The sequence below is a fragment of the Theropithecus gelada genome, chromosome 13 (assembly GCF_003255815.1).
Source record: "Theropithecus gelada isolate Dixy chromosome 13, Tgel_1.0, whole genome shotgun sequence".
Lineage (NCBI taxonomy): Eukaryota > Metazoa > Chordata > Mammalia > Primates > Cercopithecidae > Theropithecus > Theropithecus gelada.
The window spans coordinates 24,056,543-24,070,327 of NC_037681.1; the positions used below are offsets into that span (position 1 = coordinate 24,056,543).

The following is a 13,785-nucleotide window of genomic DNA, read 5'->3' on the forward strand; positions in this document are numbered from 1 at the left end:
GCCTCGTGTGATCCTCCCCATGAGATGGTCTCATTTGGACCATTTTATGCATGAGGAAATTTGAGGCTCAGAGAAAATTTGCAATTTGCGTAAGTTCCCCAAGTGTGCTTCTACATTGCTTCCTGAGAGCTCTTAATATTTTATTTTAAAAATTAAAAAATCCCTGGTGGTCTAGTGGTTAGGGGAAAAAAAAGAAACAAACATTTTTTTTTGTTTGTTTTTTCTTTTTGCTTTATCTGCAATCTGCTCCCAGATAGAGATAGTTCTGCATGTCAGGCATGGGTGAGAAAGTCCCTGAAGCTGCAGTATCTGAAGCCTTCCGAGTAGCATCTTCACGTCAGAAAATCACCAGCTTCTACAAAGCAGAGGCAACAGGTCCCCAAACCTGGTGGAGCCCGGTGTGAAATGAAAATGTGGGCCCCTTGTTCAAAATTACAGAACTCAAGAAGGGACAGCAGAGTGTGTGCCAGTGTCGGGTGGCAGGGCCGGGGCCACAGCTGAGGGGAGTCACGTGGGTGCTGAGGAGGTGGAGGGGCACACTGACCTTCTGCGCCCTGAATCAAGTCTGCCTCCTCCTCATCCCCACGCAGGCTGCTTGGGCCTTCAGCGTCTCTTGTGGAGTGGCTGCAGCTCTTTTTATTGAAACATTAGAGAAGAGTGGATTCAAACCCACGATCAAAACAGGCACCACAAAAGACAAGCCCTGCTCAGCCCATGTTGTACAGAATGAAAAGATCAGCCCCCTTCCGGGGCACAGGGTCCGGACAGCTCAGGGCCACCCTGCCAGGCCACATGGCTCTGGATGGGGGCTCTTTTCTGGCTGTGTTCACCCTGCTGTTGGAAACCAAGTGGGCCGCCCTGCAACCCAGACAAGCCGAGTGGCCTTTGTGCTTTTAATTCTGATGAATGCGCTTGCTTTAGAAAATGTTTAATTATGTTGGAAGCAACTTAAACTGTTGGACGTGTATGGCTCTCTCAGAAGTTTTGGTGAAAGTGGCTTTGGCCCTGACTTTGTGGTCACGTGTGTGGGTTTGTGAGTGGAACCTTCAGCTTTAAGTTGGAAACCATGGCTGTGGAGAGCTGGACTTTAGGCTGGGGAGGTCACGTCCCTACCCGATGTGGTGGGTGCCCCCGACTCCCTACCATTCTCTTCCCTGCGCCCTGCCAGGTCTGTAGCCCGCAATAGTGGGGACCGTGGGGTGGGCTCCAGGGTCCTTTCTGGATGCTGCCTTTCCCAGGTGCTGTTGGGAGGGTCCTTCCCAGCCGTCCACGTCCTGGGTCCTCTGGATATGCTATCATTTCCCGCATGGGTAGGGTCCCTTCCCAACCTTCACAGGCTGGGAAGTAGGGCAGATCTGAGTGTGCTGTGGGTCAGCTATGCTGCGTGATGGGTCACCTGTCCTTCCAAGCCTTGGCCTCCTGGTCCGTGAGGTTGGGGAGGCAATGCCAGCTTTGGGTTCTGTGGGGATGCAATAGTGGCACCAGGAGTGGGCACACGGTGACCGGGGACCCAGCCCCTGTTCCCGGCTCTGGGACAGTGACTTACAAAGCTCTAACCCTGTGCAGGCAGTGAGCCCAACCAGGGAGCAGATCAGGTGTCCTTCCAGCACGTGCCCCGTGGGTCTGCAAGTGAGAGGTGAGCACCAGGGGCGAGGAACGGTTTAGAAGGATTCAGGATGCCCAGTGTGTCAGAAATTGGGTTACTCAATGGAGAAAATGGTGTGTGCCAGCAGACTTCATCCCTGCCAGCCACAGCATGTGCTGTAGCACCCCAGGGCCGCTGGAGGTCAGAGAGGAGAGGCAGCGTGCAGTGCAGTGCAGCTGGAGGTCAGAGAGGAGAGACAGCATGCAGGGCAGCTGGAGGTCAGAGAGGAGAGACAACGTGCAGTACCACTGGAGGTCAGAGAGGAGAGACAGCGTGCAGTGCAGTGCAGCTGGAGGTCAGAGAGGAGAGGCAGCGTGCAGTGCAGTGCAGCTGGAGGTCAGAGAGGAGAGGCAGCATGCAGTGCAGTTGGAAGTCAGAGAGCAGAGGCAGCGTGCAGTGCAGTGCCTACTTTTAAGGAAACAGACACATACGTAGTCACCATTCATTCATTAGACAAACGTCTGTTGAGAATCTACCAGGCAGGCTCAGGGCTGGGATGAAGAAGCCATGGTCTGTCTCCTCACAGTCCCGCCATTCAACCCATGACATGAGGTGGCATCTGGTCTGCGAAACACGGCACGCGCCCTCCCCCTGCACCACTTGCATTTTGGATCCTGAAACCTTTGCCGACTCCACATTTGGCTGAAGAATGTTCCTGGGCACACGCGCCTGGCTGCCACTGACTGCTGGTGGTGCTTGAATGACATTTATTTGTCATTCCAGGGCTAATACTAATATATCATCTTTACATTTAGAGAGAATGACAACTCCTTTTAATGGGAAAAAAGCAGTCTTTTTTTTTTAGTGGTTAAAAAAATGACTGTAGGTGGGAAAACATTTATCTGTATTAACAAATGTGTTGCCCGGAAATATGAAAGGTCATAGTTCTTCTTATAGGTTTTACCAAATTAATTTTTTTTTGCTTTTTTTTTTTCTTTTTGCGATGGAGTTTCTCTCTTGTTGCCCAGGCTGGAGTGCAGTGGTACGACCTTGGCTCACTGCAACCTCCACTTCCCGGGTTCAAGCGATTCTCCTGCCTCGGCCTCCCAAGTAGCTGAGATTACAGGCACACACCACCATGCCTGGCTAATTTTTGTATTTTTAGTAGAGACGGGGTTTCACCGTGTTGTCCAGGCTGGTCTCGAACTCCTGACCCACCCGCTTTGGCCTCCCAAAATGCTGGGATTGCAGGTGTGAGCCACCACGCCTGGCCTATCAAATTAATTTAAAAATCATTTACTGCCATTCTTTAAAACAGCATTGATAAAGCCAGTAATGGGGCCTGAATAACATGCGCTGTGGGAGGTTTGCTCTTCTGACATCTGACGGTCTGTCTGTGCCATCTCCCCTTGTGTAGAACAGGCCAAGCAGGCTGAGGTCCTGGCTTCCTCCTCTCTGACTTCCCATGGGCCGTGGCACTTGCTGTGGCCGGCAGGGATGTGAAGTCGCTGGCACACGAGCTTGTTCAGCCTTAGAAGCCGGTGGCACGACAGTCAAGCACTGTCCACGGATCTTCCTCAACTGGCTGTAAATATGTTGAAATACCTTAGGTTCTCCATAAAATAACTGGCGTGTGCCTTCCTAGCTGGGCGGGAAATGACCCCATATGCAATCTAGGTAAAAGATTTTTATTCATAGATTTGTGCATGATTTGCAGGGAAGCCAGGCAAACAGTAAATGCCAGCCACGTTTTGTTTCTTTGAGCAAGGAGATAGCCGCATTGTGATGATGGTGGGAAGTGAGCCAGCGGTTGAAATGTTAGCCTCTCCTGGCAGAGAAATAACTTGTCATTAGAACTGTGTAGTCAATCATCTGAAAATGAAAAGGATGCTCGCTGGGTCTACATTACAAAATGCACAGCGCTGAGTGGGGAGGTGTATAGACATCCTGCTCTGGAGTCATTACCTGCAGGGACATACATCTTTGTGACCCCTGGGACCAGTGGACAATGAACACTTCAAACCCTGCCAAACTGGCCAGGTGCAGTGGCTCATGCCTGTGATCCTGGCACTTTGGGAAGCTGAGGTGGGAGGATGACTTGAGCCCAGGAGCTTGAGACTACCCAGGGCAGCATAGTAAGACCGCATCTCTGGGGGGAAAAAAAAAAAACCCCAAAAAACAAACAAAAAAAACAAAACAAAAAAACCAAGAAAACAAACAACCCTGCCAAATTGTGAACAGTGCTTGAAAACAGCCTTGGTTCTTAAGATGCGTGGACAGGGCAAGTCTGCAAGGCGGAGGCGACGGGGACCGCAGAGAAACCAGGGCAGCCCCGCCATGGATGGTAGGCCTCTGTACTCTCCGGTCTTCAGTGCTGCTGGTCCCGAACCAGGGATTAGAATACTTTTTCTCGTGACAACCAGCACGGCGTCTTCCAGGGCGTATTTTGTTCAATCCTCATCAGAGCTGAGGAGGGCCAGGCTGGGAGGGCTTACGCTGGGTTTTGCACAGGAAGGAAAGCAGTTTCTGACTCCAGGTTTGGGCTCTCCACACTGCAGGCACAGCCATGAGGCATTTGGGGTACCTGCTGCCCAGCGCTGGCTGAAACGCACCTGGCCCTGTTCAACTGCAGACACAGGTCCATTAAGCAGAGCCCCTGGGAGATGGCGTTTAAGTGGATTTTGTGATTAGCTGAGATATATGAGGAAAATCCATGTTAAATCCTCTTCTTTCGAAAGTCGTGCTGTTTTTAATGACTTATTGTTCTTTCTTTCCTGCTTTAGTAACGAGAGTTTGTCGGACACAGTGTAATGTGTGGTGTTTTCAGGGTCCTTGCCTGCCTCCAGTCGTTACTATGAACTATTTTTCTTTTCTTTGATTTTGTTTTTTTTGTTTTTTTGCTTTTTTAGAGACAGGATCTTGCTCTGTCACCCGGGCTGGAGTGCAGTGGTGCAATTAACTGCAGCCTCCAACTCCTGGGCTGAAGAGCTCCTCCCACCTCAGCTTCCTGAGTCGCTGGGACTACAGGTGCACAGCAACACACCCTGCTAATTTTTTTTTTTTTGAGACGGAGTTTCACTCTTGTTGCCCAGGCTGGAGTGCAATAGCGTGATCTCAGCTCATTGCAACCTCTGCCTCCTGGGTTCAAGTGATTCTCCTGCCTCAGCCTTCAGAGTAGCTGAGATGACAGGCACCCACTACCACATCCGGCTAATTTTTGTATTTTTGGTAGAGACGGGGTTTCACCATGTTGACCAGGCTGGTCTCGAACTCTTGACTTCAGGTGATCCACCCGTTTTGGCCTCCCAAAGTGCTGGGATTACAGGTGTGAGCCACCATGCCCGGCCCTTGCTAATTTTTTTGTAGAGATGGAGTCTTGCTGTGTTGCCCAGGCTGCCTTTAAGTGATCCTCCTGCCTTGGCCTCCCAAAGTGCTGGGATCACAGGCATGAGTCACTGCACCTGGCCAACAAGTTTTCAAAAATCAGATTAGAGACAAGCAGATGGATGCAAGTGGAGGTTGGTCAGAAGCTATCATGACAAACTTGTCCTTACTGCTTTGTCTTTAGGAGGAGAGGAGACGAGGGTGAGTAGTCATGCTGGTTAGTGAGTCTCGCTGTGAGGTTTCGATGCCTGAGGAAGGCGTGGTAAAGACACACTGGCGTGCCAGCACATCCCAGCTTGGACATGTCACTTGATTCTCACAGCTGCGTCTTCACCTGTAGAGTGGACACAGTGCCCTACCCATGGTGAAATTATTATGCAAATAAGTGAATGCCATGTACAAACTCCAGGAGCTTTCTTAAGCAGTTTGAGAAGAGGTGGCAGACCTGCTTAGTGTTAATTCTCTACGAGTGCTGTTGGAGCACCCTCCTCTTCCTGGTGCTCTGGGGGACCCAGGGTTGGGTGAGATGGAGCTGCGTCTTCTCGGAGCTTTCAGCCTGTGGGGGAGAGAGCAGACTGCTGTCATGTAGGTGGTGTGAAATGCTTTATGAAGGAAACATTCTTCTGCCCTCCTCTCGGCCACAATCACTGTTGGCCTGGACCATGGCATGGATGGTCAAGTTATCCCCATGGCCCGTGGCATGGATGGTCAGGTTATCCCCATGGCCCATGGCATGGATGGTCAGGTTATCCCCATGGCCCATGGCATGGACGGTCAAGTTATCCCCATGAGCTCCAGGCATGAAGTCGCTGGGCTGCCTGCTGCCCCAGGCTCGTGGCTGGCTCTGCCCAGCCACCTGGCTTCCCGTCAGCCCTTCCAGCCCTTCCCCCTCGTCTGTGCACCTGCTGACCCTGTGCTCGGAACACTTCTTACTCTGTGCCTGCCTGGCTACCCTGCTCAGCAGCTCAGCCTGAGAGCCGCCCCTCAGAGGGACTTTTTGGATCTTGCTGTCTAAATTATGGCTCCTTTGTTGAGGTGATTGCCTCATTTTATTCTTGCGCCCCGTGTTGCTAATGAGAATTCTTATGTCAATCTGATTCTCATTCACAGGCATGCAGTCTATAAAACTGTTTTCCCCTCCTGGGTAGCTGACAGAATTTTCTCTTTATTCTCAGCGTTCTGCGGTGTCGCTCTGACATGTCTGAGTTACTTTTCTCTGATTTTCCCCGTGTGGTTCTCTGCAGGCCCTTTCACAGCATTCTTTCCTGGCTTTCCTTAGTACTGGGAAATTGCAGCTCCTGAATCTTCACAGCCACGAAGCCTTTGTTCCTCTCTTTCCGGAAATGCTATAAGATGGCCATTGGCATTTGTAAGTTTTTCCTTCAACTCTCAACTTCATAACTTCAAAACAAACAAACGACACCTGCATTTCTTATTAGTACTGCCCTGTGAACAATGCTTCCTCCTCACCCCTGGCTTCACTAGGCCTCTTCGTCCTTGGCCACCAGGGACTCGCCTTTCTGCGGAGTGGCTCCCGCACATCTCTGCTCGGCTCTTTCCGCCGCAGTGTGCTGTTGTTCACGGACTGGCCTCTCCCATGTTATGAGGACCTCAGTTCACCGATTGCACAGTCAGTGTCCGGCTGCTCCACCTTTCTGTCTCCTCTGTTCTTTCTTCTGCACGATGCTGGTGCCCCTGAAACCTCTGAGGATTCTTAATGCTGAGTTTATCTTGTTAGTGGATATTTCTTTTTTTTTTTTTTTTTTTTTTGAGACGGAGTCTTGCTCTGTCGCCCAGGCTGGAGTGCTGTGGCCGGATCTCAGCTCACTGCAAGCTCCGCCTCCCAGGTTCCCGCCATTCTCCTGCCTCAGCCTCCCGAGTAGCTGGGACTACAGGCGCCCGCCACCTCGCCCGGCTAGTTTTTTGTATTTTTTAGTAGAAACGGGGTTTCACCGTGTTAGCCAGGATGGTCTCGATCTCCTGACCTCGTGATCCACCCGTCTCGGCCTCCCAAAGTGCTGGGATTACAGGCTTGAGCCACCGCGCCCGGCCTAGTGGATATTTCTTGCTAAACTGTCAACACTTTTCTTTTCTTCTTACAAGCTAGGAAAGCAGACTTGAGAACTACTTGGAGCCTCAGGGCAGTGTGTGAGTGTCCACCGTGGGTCAGCCCAGGGGCAGCCCACAGGCTTCTCAGCAGGTGGCCCTGGGGGGCTGGGGCTGGGGCACCGGGGTGATGTGGGGATGTGCCAGCCGCCGTCGCTGTGCTTTTCTCTTTGTTACTTGGATTTAAATGGAATGTCCCCTCCGTGAGGCCAGATAATCAGCTTTGGGGATTTTGTGGAGGGATCTGTAATCTCAGCTGAGCCTCTCTCCAAGACAAGGTGCAAATGGAGAGTTATAGAGAAGCAAAGTTTACGTGAACGCTGGCACAATTGTGCAGAGAGGGAAGGTGAACTTGTAGCATGTCAGTGCACACACATGCACACCCATGCACACGCACACACACACGCACACCTACACTCACACACGCACACATGCACATGCACCCACACGCACATCTATGCACATGCACACACACATGCACACAGATGCACACACGCAGACGTGCACACACACGCACACATGCGCACACAGCTGCACACGCACACGTGTACACACACACATGCACACACACACACTCCCTCTCTGCAGCCATTCAGAGGAGGGATAGTGCAACAGGTAAGAAATGCGGCCTTATAAAAATGACTACAGAGGAGTCCCAGCCAGCAGATCAGAGTGGTCCTGTTGAGAGAATCCAGAAGAGCCTCCGGGAGAACCAGGTGAGAAGGCGGACGCTGGACAGGAGCCGGCTGACCAGGCAGGCTGGGCAGAGGGCACAGAGTAGGGAATGACCGGGATCCGAGGTAGAGACCACACTGAGGAGGGGCTCAAGTACTGGGCGTCACTGATAGCTAAATCCAGAGACATAATAGAATTCCGTGTGTTTCAGGACAGTGGTTTTGGTGTGGATCAGAGTGTGGGGAGCAGACTGGAGCGGAGGCGTTGGTGCCCACAGGCCTTCCTAAGGCCCCTGGCCTCACTGCGCACATCTCTGAACTGTGCCTTGTAGGGTGTCTCCACCGTGATTCACCCTCTGTCTCCCGCACCTGCTGAGCCCCGGAAGCGGGTGGACGTGCCCACCTGGTCACAGGCAGCCCCCACGGTGGAGGCCCTGGCTGAGCAGGAGCCTGTGCCTGGGGGACTCATGCTGACAGGGCCGGGGGGTGCTGACATAGCGCCCGAGGTCATCCTTCCCCGAGTGCCAAGCAGACGAAGCTCAGGGAGAGGTCGGGGTGTCACTTCCCGTGGGGGGCACCTGGAGACGCTGCCACCCTTCTCATTGGTGTTAGGGTGGGGGAGAGCTGGCATTTAGATGGCGCACTGTGTGCCCAGGGACAGACTGGGAGCCCACCAAGAAGGGGAACTGGTGAAAGAAACATGCCCTTTCTAAGAGAGAAGGTAGGGCAGGGAGAGAAATAGCCCTAAAAACAGAATCAGGGGCATCCAGCGTAGGGGCTGGGCTGCAGGCAGCGGGGGAGGGCGTGGGGACAAGGGGCCTGGGCACCTGCAGGGACCCAGAGAGAGCCCTTCTAACTGTTCTTCCTCCACAAATCACTCTGGGATGCTGTGCTGGCCAGACAAGCTGCTAAATGGATGTGACTTCTTCCACAGGGGATGCGGGAGAGAAGGGAGACAAAGGCGCCCCAGGACGGCCTGGAAGAGTCGGCCCCACGGGAGAAAAAGGTACCCACAGCCCTGGGCCGGCCCTCAGACCTCTGAGGATGGAGGCACCACTTCTGCTAGAGCCGGGTGGGGAGGTGGGGGTGGTGGTTCCAGAGAGGACAGGACCTGCCTTCTGGGTCCCAGGGAGGCAGACGGCACGGGGCTTGGCTCGGGAGCAAGGAGGGGAGAATGCTCCTTCAGCAGTGCTCCGTGTGCTGACCTGTGCGGCCCCAGGAGAGAAAGTGTGTCCTGGAACTCAGCAGAGGCTCCTGGCCTCTGTAAGCCTCATCTGTAAGATGGGAATAACAGCTTCCAGATCATTTGTGAGCGCTAAGTGGATCAGTGTCGTTATGAAGACACTGTGGCAGGGTACACAGATAGGACCCTCATCACTGTGCATCTGTCTCCTCCTAAAGTCGGATGATCTGCCTGCCTTGTGGGACTGTGCCGAGGCTCATGGGAGCCAGATCATACATGTAAAGGAAATGTATCATGTGTTAAGTAGCTGCACAGTACATGGCAGGGGTTAAACACATGGTGGCTATTATCTTTATATACTCCTTGTTACTGCTTTAAATTTTTTAAAATATTTTTTCTTTTTCTTTTCTTTTTGTTTTTTTTGAGACAGAGTCTTGCTCTGTCGCCCACGCTGGAGTGCAGTGGCACAGTCTTGGCTCACTGTAACCTCCACCTCCCAGGTTCAAGCCATTCTCCTGCCTCAACCTGTTGAGTAGCTGTCATGTGCTATCATGCCCAGCTAATTTTTTTTTTTTTTTGGTATTTTTGGTAGAGACTAGTCTTCACCTTGTTGGCCAGGCTGGTCTCGAACTCCTGGCCTAAAGCAATACATTTTTTTTCCAAGTCATTAAAAATTGTCTCTAGAAATGCTTTCTCAATATGTATACATCATTCTATAAGAACATATACTACAGTTAGCCAACCCCCCAACCAATCCTTTAACATTGGAGAGTTAAGTTGTTTCCAATTAAAAAAATTTATTATAACAACACAAAGATGATTAAATATATATTTAAGCCCATACACTGTTTTTGAAACGTTTTTGAGGTGTAATGTTTGGACATTCCCATTTTGAGATTACAGTGCAATCGGTTTTGACCATTGCCCCCACTTGTACCCTCGTCCTGAGCAAGAGCTAGAACATTCTTATTTCATTTAGCGTAATGCCCTCCAGGTTCATCCAGGTCACAAATGGTAGGATTTTCTTATATTTCAAGACTGAATAATATTCTGTTATATATATGCCATGTTTTCTTTATCCACTGATTGGTCAACGGTTGCTTAGGTTGTTTTCATATGACGGCCATTGTGAATAATGCTGCAGTCAGCATGAAACTGTAGGGATCTCTTCGAGATCCGATTTCATTCCTCTGCCTGTGAACCCAGTAGTGACATGGCCGGATCATGTGGTAGTTCTGCTTTTGATGTTTTCAAGGAGCCTCTGTACTGTTTTCCATTCCCAGCAGTGATGTCTAAGGGCTCCCTTTTCTCCACATCTTCTCCAATGCTTACTCTCTTTTGACTTTTTGATACCAGCCATCCTCACAGGTGTGAGGTAATGTCTCATTGTGGCTTTAGTTTCTATTTTCCTAATAATTGATGATGTTGAGCACCTTTCCGTATATCTGTTGGACATCTGTATGTCTTCTTTAGAAAAATGTCCGTCTGTAATCCCAGCACTCTGGGAGGCCGAGGCGGGCAGATCACGAGGTCAGGAAATCCAGACCATCCTGGCTAACACGGTGAAACTCCGTCTCTACTAAAAATACAAAAAATTAGCCGGGCATGGTGGCAGGCGCCTGTAGTCCCCGCTACTTGGGAGGCTGAGGCAGGAGAATGGCGTGAACCCGGGAGGCGGAGCTTGCAGTGAGCCGAGATCACGCCACTGCACGCCAGCCTGGGCGACAGAGCGAGACTCCATCTCAAAAAAAAAAAAAAAAAAAAAAAAAGTCTATTCAGATTATTTGCCCATTTTTAAATTGGGTTGTTTTTTGGCTATTGAGTTGTATGAGTTCCTGATATATTTTGGATATTAACCTCTTATCAGATACATGGTTTGCAAATACTGTCTCCCGTTCCATAGGCACCTTTCTGTTTTGTTGATTGCTTTCTTTGCTGTGCAGAAACTTGTTAGTTGGATAGCTTAGTCCCACTTACTTATTTTTGCTTTTGTTGCCCGTGCTTTTGGGGTCATATAAAAAAAAAATCATTGCCAAGACCAAAGTCAAGGAACTTTTCCCTTACATTTTCTTTTAGGAGTTCTGTGATTTCAGGTATTACATTTAAGTCTTCTATTTTGAGCTGATTTTTTTTTTTTTTTTTTTTTTTTTTGTGAGACGGAGTCTCGCTCTGTCGCCCAGGCTGGAGTACAGTGGCCGGATCTCAGCTCACTGCAAGCGCCGCCTCCCGGGTTTACGCCATTCTCCTGCCTCAGCCTCCCGAGTAGCTGGGACTACAGGCGCCCGCCGCCTCGCCCGGCTAGTTTTTTGTATTTTTTAGTAGAGACGGGGTTTCACCGTGTTCGCCAGGATGGTCTCGATCTCCTGACCTCGCGATCCGCCCGTCTCGGCCTCCCAAAGTGCTGGGATTACAGGCTTGAGCCACCGCGCCCGGCCGAGCTGATTTTTATGTATGGTCTAAGACAAGGATTCAGTTGTGGTTTTTTTTGCATGTGAATATTCAGTTTTCCCAGTAACATTGTGTATTTTTTGTGCCTTTGTTGAAGGTTAGTTGACTGTATATGCACGCACGGGCTTATTTCTGTGCTTTCTATTCTGCTCTATGGTCTGTGTGTCTGTTTTTATGCCAGTGCTCGTTTGAGCAAGTATACTGCTTTGATTACCATCTATCCGTAATATACTTTAAAACCAGGAAGTGTGATGCCTTCAGCTTTGATTTTCTTGCTGAAGACCGCTTTGGCGATACATGACCTTTTATGGATTCACATGAATTTTAGGATTTTTTTTCCATTTCTGTGAAAAGTGCCTTTGGAATTTTGATGGGGATTGCACTGAATCTGTAGATTGCTTTGGGTAGTGTGGACGTTTTGAAATATTAATTCTTTTGATCCATGAACATGAGATATTTTTTCCATTTATTTGTGTCCTCAATGTTTCATAGTTCTCAGTGTACAGGTACACAACTCTTCCTTGGTTAAATTTATTCCTAAATATGTCATTCTGTTTGGTGCTATAGTCAGGGAGACTGTTTCCTTAAATTTCTTCAGGTAGCTCGTTGTTAGTGTATAGAAATGCTGCTGACGTCCGTGTGTTGATTTTGTATCCTGCAACTTTACTGAATTTGTTTGTTAGTGCTAACCAGTTTTTAGTGGAGTCTTTAGGGTTTTATTTATATAAGATTATGGCATCTGCAAACAGAGCCAGCTTTCTCTCTCCCTTTCCAATTTGGATCCCTCCCTCCCTCCCTCCCTCTCCCTTTCTCTTCCTTTCTTTCTCTCTCTTTCTCCCTTTCCTTTTCTTTCCTTTCCCCTTTCTTTTTCTCTTTCTTGCTTAATTGTTCTGGCTAGGACTTCCAGCCCTATATTGAATACAAGAGGTGAGAATGGGCATCCTTGTCTTGTTTCTGATTTTAGAGTAAAGCTTTCAGCTTTTCACCAGTGAGTATGATGTTAGCTGTGGACTTCTCATATATGGCCTTTATTGTGTTGAGATGGATTCTTTGTATATGTGCTTTCTTGAGAACTTTTATCATTAAACAACACTGAGTTTTGTCAAATGTTCTTTCTGCATCTACTGATGATAATATGATGTTTATTCTCTATTCTGTTGATGGGGTATATCACATTTATTGATTTCTGTATGTTGAACCATAGGCATAAATTTTGCTTGATCATGGTGTATAATCCCCCTCCTTTTTTTTTTCTGAGATGGAGTCTTGCTCTGTTGCCCAGGCTGGAGTGCAATGGCACGATCTTGGTTCACTGCAACTTCTGCCTCCTGAGTTCAAACGATTCTTCTGCCTCAGCCTCCCGAGTAGCGGGGATTACAGGCATGCACCACCATGCCCGGCTAATTTTTGTATTTTTAGTAGAAATGAGGTTTCACCATGTTGGCCAGGCTGGTCTTGAACTCCTGACCTCAGGTGATCCACCTGCCTTGACCTCCCAAAGTGCTGGGATTACAGGCATGAGCCACTGCGCCTGGCCGTGTATAATCCTTTTAATGTGCTGTTAAATTTAGTTTGCTAGTATTGTGTTGAGGATTTTTGCATCTATGTTCATCAGGGATATTGGCCTGTAATTTTTTTTTCTTCTACTGTCCTTTTCTGGCTTTGGTATCAGGGTAATGCTAGCTTTGTAAAGCTATTTCAGAAGTGTTCTCTTCAGAAGTTTTTTGTAAGATTTTAGAAGGATTGGTATTAATTCTTATTTAAATTTTTGGTAAAGTTTGGCATGAGGATGCCAGGTCCTGGACTTTTCTTTGATTGGAGATTTTTGACTATGGAATCAGTCTTATTACCGATCTGTTCAAATTTATTATTTTTTCATTATTCAGTCTCGGTGGGTTGTATGTTTCTAGGAATTTATCCATTTCTTGTAGGTTATTCAAACTTTTGATGTATAATTATTCATATTAGTCTCTTACGACCCTTCATATTTCTGTGGTATCAGTTGTCATTTCTCCATTGCATTTCTGATTTTATTTGAGTTAGCTCTTTTTTCTTAGTCTAGCTAAGGTTTTGTCAATTTTTTTTTTTTTTTTTTTTTTTTGCCTTTTCAAAAAGCAACTCAGTTTTGTCACTTTGCTATCGCTCTTCTAGTCTCTATTTGATTATTTCTGCTCGGATCTTTGTTATTTCCTTACTTCTAACTTTGGGCTTCGTTTGTTTGTTTTTTTCTAGTCCCTTATGGTGTAAAGTTAGATTGTTTGTTTGTAATCTTTCTTTTCCTTTCATGTAGGTATTTGTTGTTATAAACTTTCCTCTTAGAATATCTTTTTTGCTGTATCCCATAAGTTTTTGTATGTTGTGTTTTCATTTTCATTTGTTTCAAGATTTTTTAAATTTCTTTTTGA

The 13,785-nt window shown here is 48.4% G+C and overlaps 1 protein-coding gene across 1 annotated transcript in view; it reads left to right on the forward strand.

Moving 5' to 3' along the window:
• Positions 1 to 13,785, forward strand: part of COLEC11 (collectin subfamily member 11) — a 47,898-nt gene that overhangs the window by 9,866 nt on the left and 24,247 nt on the right. Inside the window, exon 3 of the mRNA XM_025354887.1 lies at positions 8,684 to 8,755. Coding sequence (XP_025210672.1) covers positions 8,684 to 8,755 — 72 coding nt within the window. The remainder of the gene's footprint in view (positions 1 to 8,683; positions 8,756 to 13,785) is intronic.